The sequence below is a fragment of the Carcharhinus amblyrhynchos genome, chromosome 8 (genome assembly GCF_965287045.1).
Source record: "Carcharhinus amblyrhynchos chromosome 8, sCarAmb.v2.hapA, whole genome shotgun sequence".
Lineage (NCBI taxonomy): Eukaryota > Metazoa > Chordata > Chondrichthyes > Carcharhiniformes > Carcharhinidae > Carcharhinus > Carcharhinus amblyrhynchos.
Window position 1 is genome coordinate 74,922,186 of NC_137331.1, and position 19,507 is coordinate 74,941,692.

The following is a 19,507-nucleotide window of genomic DNA, read 5'->3' on the forward strand; positions in this document are numbered from 1 at the left end:
GATTAGTACGAGGGGGTTTTGGGAACTATGTCGTTTGTGAAGGGAAACCGGTTTAATCTTTGGGATCAGAGGTGTTTTCCTATCTGCATGGAAATTGAGTCTATAATGTTTAACTGATAAATATATCTTGTTTTCATTTATTAGTTAATTGATAAGTGTATTGTTTTATGTTGCTCATAGTCAATAAACTTTAGCATTTATTTGCTAATTCAGCGGGGCTTTGCCTGATGGTTAACATCCCTGTCAAACTCAAATAGTTAAAAGGATTAATCTGGGATTAAGTAATTAGGCCACATGCAATGAAATTAAATCAAATCTAAAATGAAAGCAAAATACTGAGCAAAGTTGAGATCTGAAATAAAGAAGAGAAAATGCTGGAAAATTTTCACTGGGTCTGGAAGAAACTGTGGAGGGAGAGGCAGAGTTAACTGAATTTTCATTAACTCTTGTTTCTCTCTCAACAGATGCTGCCAGAACTGCTGAGCTTTTTCAACACATTCTGCTCTTATTTTAAATCGAACTTGAATTGATCAAGTCCACTCAAGACCTGCTTATTCTCCCAATCGTTATGTAGGCCAAGGGGATGCAAGCTACAGCACCATTATTTGGGATAAAGCAGTTTGCACAACAACCTTGAAATCAGGACAAAGTCCTTCAGCATGCATAAAGCCACGCCCTACAGACTTTAGCAACTTTAAACCATCAAACACTTCTCTAATTGCCAATTCAGATTAATCACTAATAAATCTGTAAGTAATTGATGGGCCTGTGGGAAGAATCTTTCCCACTGCTGAACATATGTTCAGCTATGCCAGGTTAAGAGAATGCATTAACTGGAGTGCTGACGTCACAAAATGCCCATGCTGCATACTTTCCTGTGCGCACCAATGATTGTGATGTTACAACCATAAATAATCTCTACTTTGAACAGTGCACAGTGACTTGTATGTGGCTGCATTAAAGCAACATCCCACAGCACTCAAGCTGTCAGAGTCTGAATCAATCTGTAAGTGTTGTAAAACAGAAAAATACAGAACAAAAATAATGTATTCTTATGTTTGTATACAAAACTGATTCTCCTGTTTGTCTTTGGAAGATGATTTGCTGCCAAATCATCAAAAGTTAGACAGCACTCCCCAAGTCATTTAAACACCATTTATACCTACTCCATATTACAGCACACAGTAAATGTGCCACTTATAATACTTATACTAGACTACTATAATTTTTTACTTCCATCATTTAGAAATCCTGATTTTGTATTGTGTTTTGACTGATAACATCTTGTGAAACATTGCATGTATGCACGCAAACATTTCAGGGATATCTGTCGCAAAGCTTCACCCAGTGTGAGAACCTATCAGTGACTTGAATATGACAAGCCACTACTGCCCATTAATCAGTTTTAATAGGTACAATTATAGAATTCCTACATGTGCAAAGAGGTCATTCAGCCCATCAAGTGTGCACTGACAACAATCCCACCCAGGCCCTATCCCTGTAACCCCATGTATTTATTTTGCTAATCTCCCTGAAATTAAGGGTCAATTTAGCATGGCTAATCCATCTAACCTACACATTTTTGGACAATGGGAGGAAACTGGAGCACCCGGAGGAAATCAACATAGACATGGGGAGAATGCGCAAACTCCACAGACAGTTACCCAAGGCCGGAATTGAACCCAGGTCCCTGGCACTGCAAGGCAGGAGTGTTAACCACTGTGCCACTGTGTTGCCCTGACAACTGTGGGTCAGTTATCAATTTCTAGTGGAGATAGTTTTGTTTGGTGATTCAACTAGAACTCGATCACAAATTCCTCTTCGTAGGGCAAGCTTTAGACCAAGAGCACAAAGTTGTAAAATTATCCTGTGGATAAATGTGAAAAAAATCTTCAATGCTACTTCTTTTTTAAAAGTTCAAATACAAACAGAAAAAGCTCGAAATACAACACTTCAGCAGCATCAGTCCACAGAGAAACAGGGTTAACATTTCAGATCATGACCTTTCATCAGAACTCAGTGTTCAGGATATAGAGTTCTGATGAAAGGTCACAGATCTGAAAGTTTAACTCTCCGTTTCTCTCTCTACAGATGCTCCCAGAACTGCTGATTATTTCTCACATTTTCTGTTTAAATTTTGGATTTCCAGCATCTGCAGTACCTCACTTACGGGTTCATTCCTATCATTTTTATATTTCTTCCCTCAGCAATACTTGACAATTCTTCCTGGAGTGATTTCTAATTATCAGAAGTAGGTACTTTCCCTCTGAACTACCAAGACCAATTAGTGCCCTTATGGACATTCTAAGATGAACTTAACCAATGCAGATAGCTGAACAAACCTGCGATTTTCCTGGTCTGTTTGGTTATTGATCATGTCCAGTAGAAGGAAAGATGGTAAAGGGCTTGGAAAGGCAGAGCCAAGTGGCACCACAAGGTTGTCCGCAACAATATTCAAAGCATTCCCAAGCCTGCCATCAGGCATCTGGCTCGTCGCAGAGGTGTCAAGCGAGTCTCCAGTTTGATCTACGAAGCGGTCTACAGGGTGTTGAGGGTGTTTTTGGAGATCAGGGACTCGGTGACCTACACTGAACACATCAAGTGCAAAACAGTGACCGCCATGGAGTGGTGTACGCGCTAAAGTGCCAGGGGCGGACCCTGTATGGCTTTGGTGGTTGAGGACAGTGTAAAGGGGAACAGAGACTTACAGTTCACCATGTCATCAGATACATTTTCTTGAGAAACCTGGAGAGCAGGTCATTTGTCACTGAACAGCAATGAGTGGACAAAATTCAAGCCAGCTTGCACTGAACCATGTTTCAAGTTTTTGTACAGCTGCTGTTCATCTGATCTGTGGGCACAAACTAACGGGAGCTAATATAATTAAGACTTTTGAGTCTGTACTGCCAGTCAATTAAGTCCCGGCTGATCTGTACATCTCTCAGACTTTTGGCTAAGATCAAGCCCAAGATGGGGTGCAATGCCTTATTGTGTCAGCTTGGACCTTGTTTGTCTCCCTTGTGGAGACCATGAGGTGGATTCTGAATTTGTTTTTGGAGCAAGCAAGCAATGGATTCTCCAAAAACACCTTCAACACCCTGCAGACCGCTTCGTAGATCAAACTGGAGACTCGCTTGACACCTCCGTGGCGAGCCAGATGCCTGATGGCAGGCTTGGGAATGCCTTGAATATTGTTGCAGACAACCTTGTGGTGCCGCTTGGCTCTGCCTTTCCAAGCCCTTCACCCCATCCCCCGCCACAGTCCATTCTGACCATTGGCGTTGTGACTTTTTAAGGATGGATTAAGAAAAAAACTCAATTTCTCCATCTTTGATTCATATCCTTACCAAAAAGAAATCAAGCCACTTTAGCCGTGACAGTTACAATGATCTCAATCTCCGTAGTCTGGTCTAAGTGTGTTTGAAATTTTCACTATTTATGCGAAAATGTGTCTCCTGATTCCAATCCTAAATGACTTATTTCTAATCTTAAGCTTAGCCATCCTTGTTCTGGATTCTCCAACCATTGTTTCTATCTTTATCATTTTAAACAACTTGATTAGGTCACACTTCCATCTTCTAAACTGAAGGGAATATAGATTAACTTTTATAGAATCAAAGAATCCCTACAGTGCAGAAAGAGGCCATTCAGCCCACTGAGTTTGCACAGACAATAATCACACCCAGACCCTATCCCCAAAATTCCACATATTTACCTCGCTAGTCCCCCGACACTAAGCAATTGAGCACGGCCAATCAACCTAACCCTTTGGAACATGGGAGGAAACTGGAGCACCCAAAGGAAACCCACGGAGACACAGGAGGAACATGCAAACTACTGTGGCCAGAACTGAACCCAGGTCCTTGGCACTGTGAGGTGGCAGTGCTAACCAATGTGCCACCATGCTGCCCTCTGCCATCTGTACTCATAATTTAAGCCTTTAAGCCGTCGTAACTCACCACCACCTTCCCAAGGGTCATTCAATATGGGCAATAGATGCTGGTCTAGCCAACAACACCTACATCCCTTGAATGAATAATAACAAGAAAGGTTCTGGATGGAGGTCTGGTGTCTGACTCAGACTCTACAATTGAAGCATCACATCCATAATAATGCTAATGCTCTCCATAATCTTGTAAATAAATTAATTAGGATTATCAAAATCAAGTAGTTAAAATGCAAATACATCTCCCTGATAACGAATGTATAAATTTCTCTATGTTTGCAAAATGTATTACTGATACTAGATTTTCAAATTTGATGAAGTTTGAAATATCTCCACAATGGTTTTGGCATTGCTGCAGGTGGCCTGGATGCTGTATGGAACTAGCAAAGATGTCGAGCCACTAATGGTTGAACTTGATGAGAGACAGAAAGCAGCAATGGAACTGGAGAAGAGTGATGAGTATAATTGCCTGATTGATGCAGGTTGTCTAATAGCAAGTGTTCCAGCATATCATTTAGTGCTTAATGGGTGACAAGGGTGTTTGATTTAGTTCCTAATGAATATACTCCAGAGTATTGAATTTCTTCTCATTTCATTCAGTCAACATTAATTTGACAATCTCACCCAGAAAAACAAGTGAGCAAAATTGGAATAATCTGGGACTAGGGGAGGGGTGACACTTATGAAGCTTGTGGTAGAAGATATTGTAGCAAAATAATGGTAACCTGCTCTACATTCAGTCAGACTAGTGAAGGATTGAGGTGATAAATGGAAATGTTCTAACTCCAAGCATTAACGTATCTTACCTAAATATCAATGTCAGAAGCATTTAGCTGCAAAGTATAGCAATATCTCAAGAAAAACTTCAATTTTACACCTGGGATTCTGAAGTAGTTCCAATTGATGGAGTGTATATAATCACCAGAAGAAATGTTGAAGCATTTGTGATTGTTTTATTCTAAGTCCTTGCATGAGAACAGCAGGTAAGCACAATCTAGGCAGGTCTTTCTGTGCAGTACTGAGTGCTGCCCTGTCACATCTGATATAAAACCAAGTCTGTCCTCTCAGGTTTATGAGATCCCACGACGCCCTCTTTCCTCTGAAACAGATGATCTGATCAATATTACATTGCTGTTTGTTGGACCTTGCAGTGATGTTTACAACTGCGGCTTCTTCGAAAGAACTGTGTCAGCTGTGAGATACTTTGGAATGTGGTCGGGGATGTGTAAGATGCTAAACGAATGCCAAGGCCTTCTTTTCCCGCAGGTTTACAGCACTTGATATATATCGCTGACAGATGGTTCAGCCAGTAGAATTGAACTGCAGCGATGTACACTGAATTGAAAAGTATACCCTGTGCCAAGATTTGGGTTGAGGTTTCACTACACATGGAGTCATTAGCCTGGCGTGTTGTGGAACCAGGCTTGTGGTAGATTTGAAAGAGTTTTAATCAATGATGGGCGGTATTAAGTCTCTATCTAGATGGTAATTAATATAAAACTGCAACCCGACCAGAGTTAATCTGGGTCAGTTTTGGAAGTTAGAGCGATGGAGGGTCCGAAGACACCCATCAATTAAATCCTCCCATTCATCGTCATTCTTTTAAACTGGGCTTCTCCTTCTGGTGAAATCTTTGGTCGAATTTGGGAAGATTTTATTTGACCTTTTTTCGCTACTAAGCTGGTAAAGGGAAAGAGTTAATGTGAATTAGAGAACAGGTGCCGCCCCCCCCCCCCCCCCCCAACAGTGGCCGAGTCACATTTACCGGATCAGATAGCGGATTTTACAAAACATTTATGGCTATGGCTACCCAATCTGATAGATTCGTTCATGCATTATCTGTAGAGACAGTTGTCCCACTTTCTGGAGGTGATACTAAAAGGTAACGGCGTCTTGAGAATGATCCAGTAACCTGGTTAAATTGCGCCCACTGTACGAGCTGGCCTGTATTTTATTCCAAGCAGAGAAATGAATGGACCTGGAAAAAAAATGCTATGAATAAAGACATTGGTGATCTTGCTTCATAAAAACCTGGGAACTGGAGTGTATTAATGACTTCGATCCAGAATGCTGACTTCATACTAATAAATATATATGTGCAAATGTACATATATATATTCATTGCATACAGCGATTGATGCATATATAAAGCATGTATATATTTACAATACATAAGCCGCGCACACACATGTGTTATGGAGGGTGTATAACATACATAACATACGGAGGAGATACATAAATATCATATTTACATGCGTAGTGAAAGAAAATTGTAAAATACTGAAGAATAACACTAAGATTAGATGTGAGCACACAGCTTATACATAGAATTATTTAGTATCTGTAATGATTACATTTTTTGTTCATAAATGTGGTTATTGTGCGTATCAATAAATATATGCACGATGTGTACGCAAAACATAGTTCACCTAGCTAACATGGTGAACCTAGTTAGAATGTAAGTCTCTTCTCACACTGTGGCTCTCTTCATATTCCCGTTTTTCTCAATGCCTTTCCAGTGTTCATCCTTCTGGTTCGTGTCTGTGTTCACACGCTTTGATCTTATATTTCCATTCGGCATTCCTGCTTTTCACTCTTGTCACAGTTCTGCCACTGTTCCTTCTTCCTTTTAACTTTTTCTCCATAACTCTGCCTCTCCATTTACCCTCTTAGTGTAACTTGGAGTCTCTTTCTCTGGCAATGGGGTGTCTGTCCCCTGCGCCTCACTCTGACTGCCCACAACCCTATTTCTCTTTTTTCTTCAGGCTCTTTCATCTGCTGTTCTTGTTTTCCACTCTGATCTAAATCCTGTTCAGTCACAGGGCTGGAATTTCACAATCAGAGTCGCGGATTGTTTGCCGGTGACTTTCTGCCTTTCCCTATCCGCATTCATTCAGCAAGTTCCAGTCGCCTGGTCTCTCCTCTGTCCTTTTCGCTGTCCCTCTCTAGGGGAGCCTTGTCTCTGTGTCCCTCTCTCACTGTTTCACCCGCTCCATCTGCATTGCTCTCAATCTGCTTCTTCCTACTTCTCTCTGTCCGTTGCCCTAATTCATTTCCGTCCCTATCTGTGCCTTTCACATCCCTTGGACTCCCTCTACTTGTCTCCTTTTACTGTCCTCTTTCGTTTCTATCTCTTCCTTTCTTCCCACCTTCCCAAATCTACAGGTAATTGCTGAAAATAGTTGACGTCAACTCCCCCCACCCCCTTCCCCCAACCCAACTTCCCCCCACCCCCTTCCCCCAACCCAACTTCCCCCCACCCCTCCCCCTCCCCCTCCCCCAGCCACCCTAAGTGTTTGAGACGCTTGTTGGTGTTTTTGAATCCATTCTGAGCGGGCAGTGAGTGGCACTGACAGCAATAGCAGCATTGGTGCCAGTGCCGGCTTTGCCAGCTGCATTGCTGCATCAGTGCCATCAGTGCTGGCAGTTGCATTAGTGCCAGAGTTGGCATTAGCAGCTTCATTCGTGACAGTTACATTAGTGTCAAGAGTTGGCAGTGGCAGTTTCATTCGTAGCAGTGACACTGGTGTCAGTGGCAACAGTTCTGCCCCCCCCACCCCCTCCTCCTCCTCCTCCCCTATGGCTCCCCCACCAGCCGCACACACACACTGGGCTCAAGCCACTTGCTCCTCCAGCTGCTGCCGGGACGTCCGGAGCTCTTCCTAACCACCAGAGCCCGCCCTGGGATCCGCAACCGAGAGAGAGAGAGAGCCGGGAGGAGCGGCAAAGTGAAGCTGCTGTGTGACTGTGCGCTTCAGCACTTTAATGTGGATGGCAGGATGAGAGAGAGAGGGCAGTGCGCTGTGCTGGATTGCAGGGATTGAGAGCTGAAAGTGTGTGAGGGGTGTGTGTGTGTGTGAGGGGCTGTGGGTGAGGGTGTGTGTGTGTGAGGGGCTCTGTGTGGGGGGCGGGAGGTGGGCTCTGTGTGTGAGGAGTGTGTGTGAGGAGCTGTGTGAGTGTGTGTGTGTGAGTGGGTGTGAAGAGCTGTGTGTGTGAAGGGGGCTCACTGTGCAAAGGGCTGAGTGAGGGCTGGGTGCGAAGGTGTGTGTGAGAGGGTGTGAGGGGCTGTGGGTGTGTGTTGAGGGGGGCTGTGTGTGAGGGTGGGTGTGAGAGTGTATGAGGGGCTATGTGAGGGTGTGTGTGTGAGGGTGTGTGTGTGTGGGAGGGGGCTCAGCCCCCTCGCTCTGAGCAATGTCAGTGTGAGCTGGGAGCAGTAGCAGCGTGCGGTGGGACATGGGCAGCGGCAGCAGGCTGAGCGCACACAGTGTGAGGAGCCATGGAGCTGTCTGATGTGAGGTGCTCCAGCCCCAGCGAGGAGCTCTACACCATTAACCGGAGCCCGGCCCGCAGACCCCAGCGGCTGCTCTGGCAGAATGCGGTCCGCCACATCACCGAGCAGCGCTTCATCAGCGAGCAGAGCAGCGCCAGGGAGCCGGGCAGGGGAGCGGCCGCCTCACCCCCCGAGGAGGAGTCCTGGAGCCCCGGCCGGAGGAAGCAATCGACCGGCGGCCACAACAACGGCAGCACCAAGGTGTTCCCGGAGCGCAGCAGCGCCGAGCTGGGCTTCCTGCAGCTGGACAGCGCTCCCAGTAACTCGGACTTCTTCCTCAGCTGGGGCTACACCTACCGCGGGGTCATCTTCCCCACGCTGAGGAACTCCTTCAAGTCGCGGGACCTGGAGAGCCTGTACCAGCGCTACTTCCTGGGCCAGCGGCGCAAGTCGGTGGTGGTGATGAACATCCTGGACGTGCTGACCAAGCTCACCGTCCTGATCCTCCACCTCAGCCTGGCCTCCAGTCCCATGGACCCGCTCCAGGGCATCCTGCAGGGCTTCTTCACCGGCGTCGAGGTCATCATCTGTGCCTTAGTGGTGGTGAAGAAGGACACCAGTTCGCACAGCTACCTGCAGTACAGCGGCTTGGTCACCTGGGTGGTGATGGCCACCCAGATCCTGGCCACTGGTCTCGGCTACGGACTGTTGGGAGGCGGCGTGGGCTATGTGCTCTTCACCCTCTTCGCCACCTACAGCATGCTCCCTCTGCCCCTGACCTGGGCCATCCTGGCTGGCTTGTTCACCTCCCTGCTCCACCTTCTGCTCCAGGTGCTGATCGTCCAGGTTGCAGTCCCAGCCACGAAGCAGGTTAGCTGTCCTCCAAAACAACATACTGTGTGCTGCATCAACCTAACCCAGAAAATACTGGGATCACTCGGCAGGTGTGGAGAGAGAACCCAGGTGAACATCTCAGGTGCTGACCTTTCTCCCTGTTTCCTCTCTCCAGGGTCTGCCAGAGCTGCTAAGTATTCCCAGCACTTTCTGTTTGTATAAACTCACTTAACCAGTTGTAGAAACGGTAAAGACTCACATAGTACGACCCAAAGGGTCTAAACATGGCGATTTGCAATTTAAATGTAGAATGAACGTAGCCAAAAAAAAAGTTATTTCGTTTCAACCCAGCTCATCAATTCGTCGGGCATGTTTTTTTTTCTCTGTCTTTATAATTGAGATATTTATCCAGCCGTACCCATATAATTGGGATATGAAATGAAACTGTGGAGATGCCACTGTCTCATTTTTCTTCTGTCAAAGCCGGCGCCTATATTTTATTGTTTATGTCTGCTGAATGTTAATATAGTGGTGTCCTGTAGGTTGGACATGTTATCAGGATGATATGTAGTGTTTAATGTTACCCCCAGCTCTCATGGGTTAAAGATGTAACCGTCCCCCTTCACCACCCCGCCCCCCCAGTCTTACTGCCCATCAGCAATGGGGGACATGCCTTTGGCAATGCTGTTGCCGCACACAACCTATCGATAAGCAATACACAGTATGTATTTTGTTATAAAGGCGAAATACTGCGATGCTGGAATCTGAAACAAAGGCAGAAAATGCTGGAGAAACTCAGCATGTTTGACAGCATCTGTGGAGAGAGAATACAGCCAAGGTTTCGAGTCAGGATGTCCCATGTCACTGCCTTAGTACCGCCTGCCTCTGGACCACAGGATGGCCGGATGGCCTCACACATTCCAGTCCAGAACAAAGTTGCTCAATTGGTAAATGGGATCTTCATGACATTTGCACATTATTGGAAAAATGCATTCTTAGAGTCAAAAAGAAAACTTTTTTTTGCGACCTGACTACTTTCATGGGGATAAATAAGGATCTGCGGAAAGCCAACCCCAATTCCTTGCCCCGTTTGTTCTTTCAGCAGCTTGGAGTTGCTGCTCAGCCTGTTGATCAGAAAGATCAGACCACACTCCCTCTAGCGATGGCAGTATTACATTTCAAATCTTCCAACACTTCAAACGGCCTAAAATAGATGATCAGCAACCATAGGAATAATGTTGAATCCAGTTTAAATAAATAATTGAGTAGACTCATCAATGAGTGTTATTTTGTAGTGTATTTAAAATGCCTTGTAAAAATGTATGTCCAGGAACCCATCAAAGATTCAGTCCAATCTTTTCTGGGTGTGGACAAACTGTTGGAAATTAGATTTAATCCTTATCCCCAAAACAATCGGGTTACATGTTCCTTACAACCAGAGTAAATTGTTCCCAATTAAGCTTCTCTCTCTCTCTGTCTCTATCTGTGTTGACATCATAGGTGATAACACTGCTCGAGATAAGTTTTGGGCGCTTTATAAGAGGAATGGGGTAGAAACCATTTCGGCAGCTTTGAGCACAATACAGTGACTATCATAAACCTATAATAATCACCTTGACGCCTTTTAACTTCATCAAATACTTAACGTTTTATGCCCACACTGTGCCCTTTTATTTTCCATCTTTTTCTCTCCGATTAAACACAGTGCTTGGATAATTGCAACATTTTAAAGTCAATCCATATTATGCGATAAATTAGTGGAGGTATAATCGATTAAGAAATGTTAAAACATTTATATCCATCAGGACCAGTGGTAGTTCTGAGGAAAGATCTTATACTCGATATATTAACTTGTTTTTCTCTTTACAGATGTTGACTGACTTGTTGTTTATCTCCGGCATGTTTTCATATATTTAAGTGCCAGTGACAGTCATGAGAATCAATTTTCACTTCACTACAAATGAAACAGAGCCATAGTATTGAGCAGCTTTGTGCTTTGCTACTGTATGGAGGAGGCGAGACGGCGCCGAGGGAAAGTGAGTCTTATTTTTAAATGGAAGAATGAAGTGCCTTGGTTTTGTGCCGTTTCAGGTGATAGCCCAGTCAGTGTTGTTCATGTGTATGAACACGGCGGGGATATTTATCAGTTACCTAGCAGACCGAGCTCAGCGCCAGGCTTTCTTGGAAACCAGGCGATGTATAGAAGCCAGACTCCGGCTAGAAACAGAGAATCAAAGACAGGTAAGAGAGGAATCTGAAATATGGGCACCGCTGGCTTGGCTCCTTGTGGCCACAACCACAAAACCTAACATCAATATCAACATGTGTGTTAGAAGTTTGTGGTTGAAACAAGTAAAAAAGTAAATGCAATTCACTGCGTGACAACAACTGACGTTGTCATTGCTATTTTAAGCTCTGTATCAATAGCCAATGCTTTAATTTAAATCATACTGGGGTTCTGTATTTCAAGCAGAAGGAATTCCGAGTCCATTTGTCGCATTAAGCATCGGTGATGAATAATTTCAGTTGCATTTAAGCAGAGATCACACATACGGATTTAGTGGAAGGCGCAGAGTAACCCTGTCTAATCATAAAAACTGCCTCGATTTTCCATTGAGTATCCGTGCACTCCGATTAACCTGTGGTAATTTCACAATTGTTATGAGCTAAAGCTACTTTTTAGAAATATTCTTTTATGACCTTGTCAAAACTTAGTTTGATGGCGTTCTTGTCAGCAGCAAATCAAATGGTAAATTAATGCTGGAATAACAGATTTTAGCCATTCCCACCGACATAAAACTAAACCACACGAAATCGTTTAAGATGAGAGCCTGCTGAAATTAGAAAGGTTAGATTTAGTCAGTTGAAGATTAATTCAGAAATTAGCTTTTAATCATATGTTATAGCGACACACGGGACTAGATTCATTATTAGCTTATTATTCAATATCGAAATGATGGGCCATACCGACTCTCTGCACTAATTATTTGAATGACTTCATGATTTTTCACCAATTAAGATGGGAAAACTCTGTATATTACAAACAAATTATATATATAATTATCATTTCTTCAGTTATGTCTTCTTAAGCTGAGATGGGGCTTAAAATATCAGCTTTAGCTTGACTATTTGGGAATATTATTACTGTAAAGATATATTTTCTCAATTCCCAGTTGAACAGATCACATTCCTGTTGAACTATGGCCTTATGCCACCAGTGGGGAAAGCAATTATTGTATGCCAATACTATTATAGTTTACATGACTACTTCCTCAGTGGTATATTGTTGTTTATATTTATAACTTAGCACTTCAAGCATTTGGACTGGATCCATTAAGTATAACAACACCTATTTAGTAAATATCGTATGCCAGTGATATATATGGTGCTTCCTGGAGCATTTTAACAAACCTTTCACAGTGTAAAAGAATCTGTTTTTAAAATGATAATGGAGCATAATGGAATACTGATTATGTTGCAAAGTCTAGTGCCACAAATAGTTAATAGTTTGTTCTTTCTTTGTCTAAAGCTGTCTTTCAAAGCATCATTTTGTGCTTTTCAGAACCAAATGATTGATGTATTGAAGGTATACAAACTTTCACCATCTATTAGTGGTGTATTGATATGATGCTTATCATGGATTCAGTGCTGTATATGTGTTGATTTCTGTGTGGTGATGGAAGCATGAGTTCATGAACGTGTCATTGTAACCTTATAGCTAGTTGTGTTTGCCCACATATTACATTCTATTTCCTTCAACTCAGAAGATAAAATACACATAGTGAATTTGTGATTACTTCTACTATGTGGTACAATTACCACACAGTGCAAAACTCCTTTAACAATGGATTCCTGTCCACATAACAATAACCAACCTGCTTTTTCTTAAAATTCAACAACAGTCACTTTTACCTCTATCCTATAATATAAACTGCTCCCTGACAGAAAGGATGAATACACAAACTGCTCAGCCTTTTGGCTAAGATCAAGTGTAGTATCGACATGTTGTACTTGGTTGAAGTCATTAGGTTACATTTTAGCTTCATTTGAAGCAATTTTTAAAAGCGGCATCTCAGCCTTTTGGCTAAGGTACAAATAAGATCAAGCCTTGGAGGAGGAGCTGTACCTACTCCAATTAGCTTGGATCATGTAGATCAAGCCCAAGATAGGAGGTGAGAGCCCTGTCTTGTCAACTTGGATCGGGGGAATGTCTGACTTGTTGAGACTCTGAATTGGACTTGATTTGATTGAATTGAAATAAAAACAAACTGCTCACAGGCTTCTGTTGAGTACAATTGAGCAAAGGTGTGTGTGTTTCAAATATGAAATGTGCTTCACTTCCTGTGAGTATGGAGTTGTAATCTCAATATCTTCTAAAATTTTGTCATAAAGTTTGACACATGTCAGAAAAATTCAGGGAGAGGATTGGGTTTTTTTTGGAGATGAGATTTTAAGTTTATTTTTATTGTATTTTAAATTACACTTTATTTAGATGTTTGAAAGCAAGATTTTGATCACATCAATTTTATCTTGATTCAAAGCCAGGTTCCAAATATAATAGAAAACATTACAACATTGGGGATATAATTGATATTGGTTTGTAGTGTAAATGGATGATAGTGCAGAGGCCATTTAGTACTTTGTCCAATTATCTCATAATGAAATCACTGGAAATACAAATCCAAATGTGTGCAAAATAGCTGGAATATGCAATTGTCTGTTTTGCACAATCACTCAAGGCAAAGTAATACTACAGTCTTTTAATACATGGTGAACCCCCACTCCAAACATTGTCAATGCAATTTTTATTCACAACGAAGTGTTGGGAGGATGAACATTCAAGAGCATTACTCAAATGCTGATCATTTCAATTGCAAACTAATAAGGAAAATTGGTATTCTCATTTCATTCGCTGATAATACATGCAGGTAGAAGCCTCTTTAAAACTATATATATTTTGTGAGCGTCATTTAAGCAATATTTGTTAACATGTCGAGGCTGAGGAAGTAAAATTACTGATAGCTCACATATCCTTTCCTCCAATCATGCCTGATGTAAATTCATCACGCTATCAGGTTAATGGGACATTCTGCTCAATTTATTTTGTCTTCAATTAAAATCGTAGAGATATGGAAGGCTAAGAATTGTACATTTTTATTAGAGGAGCACCTCAGCTTTGCTTCTCCATTTTTATCTATAATAGAGCAAGAATTATTTAGCTGAAGGCAGTCAACACTGTCCTTACTTTGAAATGCAAATTCATGTGCACGTTGATGTATTAAGAACGTTATTAATGGGAAACTAAATTTCAGTGGCAACTCCATTCTTTTTGTTATATTTTTTAATAACCTTTTCCTGTTAGTTATTGTGAATATTCCTCATCTATTTCTTATTTGTTCAAGCTAGGTCTTCTGTACTCAATTATTTAGACAGCCAAGATTTGCATTAAATCTGTTTTTACTTTCTCTTCAGTAATTGACATCACTGAACCATGTCCATATATGTATATAATTCTCCTTCAGCAATAAAACTTAACAAAGGTCAATGACAGTGCTAGTCCTGAATAAGAACTGTAAGGTCTAAACTGGATCAATTACATATAATGCTTAACGCAAACATAACAGAATAGTGATCCAAACAGTCCAAATTAGGAAAATAGAGCATGTTTACCTTTGTACAAGATGCTGCCGACCCTGCTTCCACTCCAGTCATGTTTCCAGTCTGGAGTGAGCAACATCCTGGGAAGTCTGTCCAACATAGCTCCCTCTTATTTTCAATGACCACCGACACCCTCCCCCCACCTCCATCCCACCCCGAACCACCAACCCTGTCTCCATGGGGCCAGGAAAATTCAGCCCAATGTTCTAGGTTGATGACCTTTCATTAGAATTGGAAGGAGTTAGTGACAAGACTTTTTTACAAACAAATATGCTATACATCTCTCGCAATTTTCATTTCCCTTCAATTCAAAATCAAGAAGTGATAGCTGGAAAATTTCAGCCAACCTCTGTGAAGAGAGAACAGAGGCAACTTTATGAGTCAGGATTGTGTCATCCTGAATTGAAATGTTGGCTCTCTTCTCTCTCCACAGATAACATCAGATCTGCTGAGATTTGTTTCTGTTTTTGTTTCAGTTTCTAGTATCTGCAGTATTTTGCTTTTAAGACTATTATGTCAATATTGTCCATTTTCTCCAAAGTAATTATTCCCAATAACCATAACCTCCCCCACCTCGCACCCCACCCTGCCCCCATGCAACTTCAGTTTCTAATCTTGATCATATTGTCAGAAGAAAGAAAACACAGGTTTAATGGACAATCTCAAATTGCTTCTCACATATTGTCCACCCGATTTTCAGTTGACCTCAATGGCATGATGCATAATGAACATCTAATTTGATATCCCCTCTCCTTACTCCCATCATTCTCCAAAACTAAATGGAGTGAGCATCAAGGGGTTCCCCATAAAAAGGGAAAAAAATGATCCTCAATCAGTGGGCAAAATATAGGCTGGGATCTGAGATACCAAAGCAGAGCAAGAGAAGTCAACATAATTTTGAAATATGGGACGATTTGTAATGGGTCGATCATTACATTGATATTTTTTACAAGAGTGTATTTAGCAGAAGAAAAGCAGAATTTAAACCATCATATGAACATTAAAGAAACAGTAATCTAATCTTGACAGCCAGAATTGAGATGCTGGAGAAGGCTAGTAATGGGTGTATTAACTACATTTATTCCAAATCTAAAGAATCCTCTGTGTATATATTACCTATAATTGCTAATGATATCCATGTGTGCGTATTTCTTTTACATAATTAAGGAGAGGCTGGTTCTTTCAGTTTTGCCACGATTTGTTGTATTGGAGATGATTAATGACATGTCAACCGTGGAAGGTGGACATTTACAGCATCAGTTTCATAAAATCTACATACATCGCTATGAAAATGTGAGGTAAGAGATTTATTTGCTGCTAGTAGCTTTATTCGATTTAAAAAGATCTTACGCAAAGAGGTCAAATCTTCTATCCAGGATCCTATTTTAACAGTTTTTATTTTTCTTTTTGAAATGATGCAGCATATTAATTACAAAGGAGTTCAAATGCATTGAAAATGGTCAGACTCTTAAAAAGTCTATGACATTAGTAAGATTTGCATGAATTGTATGGTCTTTTCAACTACTAGACTTGCTTAAATAGTTAGTGGAGTGGGCTTTTCATCATTGATGGCTGGCTGTGAGGAATGGAGATGTTTGGCCTTTGTCCTCAGCATTTTAATTATGCAATCCATGATAAAGACTGCAGACCCAATTACTTGCTCTCCCAGCTGCATATTTACAGCAGTGGAGATAGAAAGCTCCAGAAATAAGGAAGAAACACATTTTGAAATGGATGCAAATGTTGAAATGGGGCTTCAGTCAAACTGAAAAGCTACCCGATAGTGTCAAAAATGGGAATAAAATAATTTGCATTGACTTTTATAAGCACTAAAATATATTTTCCTTATTTACCAAACAAGAAGATACTAATACAATATTTTCCATGTTTTATTTAGCATTCTCTTTGCAGACGTGAAAGGTTTCACCAACCTCTCGACAACCCTGTCTGCACAGGAGCTAGTGAGGATGCTGAATGAACTGTTTGCGAGATTTGATCGACTTGCACATGTAAGTTTGATTTAACATAAATGCAGTGAATGGGCTTTATAACTGAATTTGATCTGTAAAATCTGGTGCTGTGCTAAGTACAAAAAGTATCTTGAAGGGTTCAAGTCAATCATTTTACTTTGCGAAATGCAATAAACTAAATTCTAATTTTTATTTCAATAACTTTCATTCCCATTTTTGCTACTTTATGTCTTCAATTTATTTGAAATTTCTCTCATTTGATGGATAATTTAAAATGATAAACTAAATGGAATTTCTATAAATTGTGCTGCTTTATAAATTCATGCTGAATTTACAAAGCAGCACAACTGACTTGCCTCCAACAAGTCAATTCATAATTCAATGTGATAGTTGAATATAACAAATAAGCAATGCCCACAGTCTGCATGGATTTATTGCACACATCTGACAGAAACAAAAATATCCCAATTACTAAATAAAACTATCAAAATCCTGATGAGCCTTTATTCATCATTTCAGTGTCTGAAAATAAAGGATATGGGACAATTTTCATCCACAAGCTGCCTGTTCCTCACCTAAAAAAAAGGCTGCCAGTTGAAAATTAAGGGAGCATTGATTGTCCCATTGATACCCAAAGTTCGCCTCACACATTTATCAAAAGGGCCTACACATGGGCGAGCAGTCTACATAGCCCACCTAAAACAGGTAAAGAGCTGCTTAAGAATGTAAATTATACCAAAATTTGTTATTGAGGTAAGACCCTCATTAACAAATTTCGGTATAAATGGTTGCAGCTTGAGCCTCACATTACATACCACACCCCTCCCCCTCCACCCCCTGCCGCCTCCACCTCGCAGCACCCAACCTCACCAGACTTGACTGGCCATCTGGATCACTGTGTGAGCTGCTTCATTTTCTTTCCTCTCCAAATATTCCGGCCTTCCAACTTTGGACAGATGGCATAACCTCTCCATGGCAGTGTTGGGTGGAGATCTACCCTCCATATGTCCAGATATTTAATGTACATATTTTGAGCAGATACAAAGAAAAATAATGATGCCAGAAATCTGAAACTTAAGAAAATGCTGAAAATACTCAATAGATGGTCAATATATGAATGGAGAAGATGGACAAACGTTTTGTGGACAATTTCTAAGGCGACTATGCTGATGGTTATTGCCAACATTTATACTTGTGTTTCTTTCTAATGTGCTCTATTCATAGCTTTATAAATTCTCAAACTTTAGTATTTTCAGTGTGATGTGTGTGTTGTACTGTGGATCCCAAAGATTAAATGAAAGGCGATGGAAATTAGATTTGTAAGAGAAAAAGATTGAACATTGATATCTGACTTCATCAAGGGAACGTGTATTTTAGGATACTGATAGTTGACTATTCACGTGATAGTACTTTTGTTTCTGATTGTGGCCGCATTACAAGACCTGAACATGTAATCTAGGTAATCTGACTTCAGTGCACTGCAGAGGCAATACTGTATTTTCAGAGGTGCCATCTTTCCGAAAAGACATAAATCCACCTGGTTGTTTTGTTAGACATAATATCCCATGGCACTATTCAAGACAAAGCAGGATTTCTCCTGGTGACCTAGCCAAAACTTACCTACAAACAAACATCAATAAACCAGAGTATCCATTATGTATGTTATAGAATCATGGAATCTCTATAATGCAGGAGAAGTCATTCAGCCCATCGAGTCTGCACTGACTCTCCCCCATCCTATCCCTATTACCCCATGTGTTTGCTATGACTAATCCATCTAACCTACACATCTTTGGACATTAACCGGCAACTTAGCATCATCAATCCACCTAACACGCATATCTTTGGACTGTGGGAGGAAACCGAAGCACTCGGAGAAAACTCACGCAGACACAGGGAGAACATTCAAACTCCACACAGACAGTCACCTACAGCCAGAATTGAAGCCAGGTCCCTGGAATTGTGAGACAACAGTGCTAACTACTGTGCCACTGTGCCACCCCATCTCATTGTTGTTTGTGGGTGCTTGCTGTTTGCCAATATGTTTGCCAACTTAACAACAGTCACTATACGTCAAAGCAATTAATTGGTCGAGAATTGTTTTGGAAAATCCTGGGGAAAGGAAAGATCCAATAAAAATACAGCTTGTTTCTTTTTATGTAACCTCTATGTACTCTATGATCATCAGTGCCTGAGCACTTGAACTGTTTGTGAGTTCCATGCCAACTGCTCACCTTCCACCCTCCATGCCCTTGAGCTCATCCAAAATTCAACTGCCCAGATATTAACCCACACCAAGTCCCATTCATCAATCACCTCTGTGCTTCCTGACCTACAGTGGCACTTGGACCGAAAACATGACAAATTTAAAATTCTCATCCTTTTTACCAAATTCCTTTGTGATTTCATCCCTTCCTATCTCTGTAACTATCTCCCCCGCCCTGACCCCCCCCCCCTTACAACATACCAAAATCTCTATGCTGCTTCAATTCTGACATTTTGCACACCTCTCATTTCCACTACACAATTATTGATGGTTGTACTTTCAACTTCCTAACTGCCTAACTCTGGAATTCCCCCCAAAACCCTCTCCATCTCCGTTTTTTTTCCTGGAAACCTATCCCTATGACCAAAATGTCCTAATATTTCTTTATATGTGGCACTGCATCAATTTTTGTTTCACCATGCTCCTGTTATGCAACTTGACGTGTTTTTCTTCACTAAGGCGTTAGTTATATCAGTGCAAATTTCTGCTGTGTTTCGGCTAATGATGTTTGAGCTGATGAAGTATGTGTATCTTCAGTTTCAGTGTACTGCCACTTTCAAATT

The 19,507-nt window shown here is 41.4% G+C and overlaps 1 protein-coding gene across 3 annotated transcripts in view; it reads left to right on the forward strand.

The window, feature by feature from the left end:
- Window positions 1-8,101: 8,101 nt before the first annotated feature.
- Window positions 8,102-19,507, forward strand: part of adcy8 (adenylate cyclase 8 (brain)) — a 97,016-nt gene continuing 85,610 nt past the window's right edge. For 2 of the 3 annotated variants that reach the window (XM_080194279.1, XM_080194281.1), the window contains exons 1-5: window positions 8,102-9,086; window positions 11,142-11,291; window positions 12,580-12,636; window positions 15,876-16,006; window positions 16,606-16,717. In XM_080194279.1, the coding sequence (XP_080050405.1) occupies window positions 8,223-9,086; window positions 11,142-11,291; window positions 12,580-12,636; window positions 15,876-16,006; window positions 16,606-16,717 (1,314 nt within the window). In that variant the 5' untranslated portion in view covers window positions 8,102-8,222. The remainder of the gene's footprint in view (window positions 9,087-11,141; window positions 11,292-12,579; window positions 12,637-15,875; window positions 16,007-16,605; window positions 16,718-19,507) is intronic. The other variant, XM_080194280.1, reaches the window with a different exon arrangement.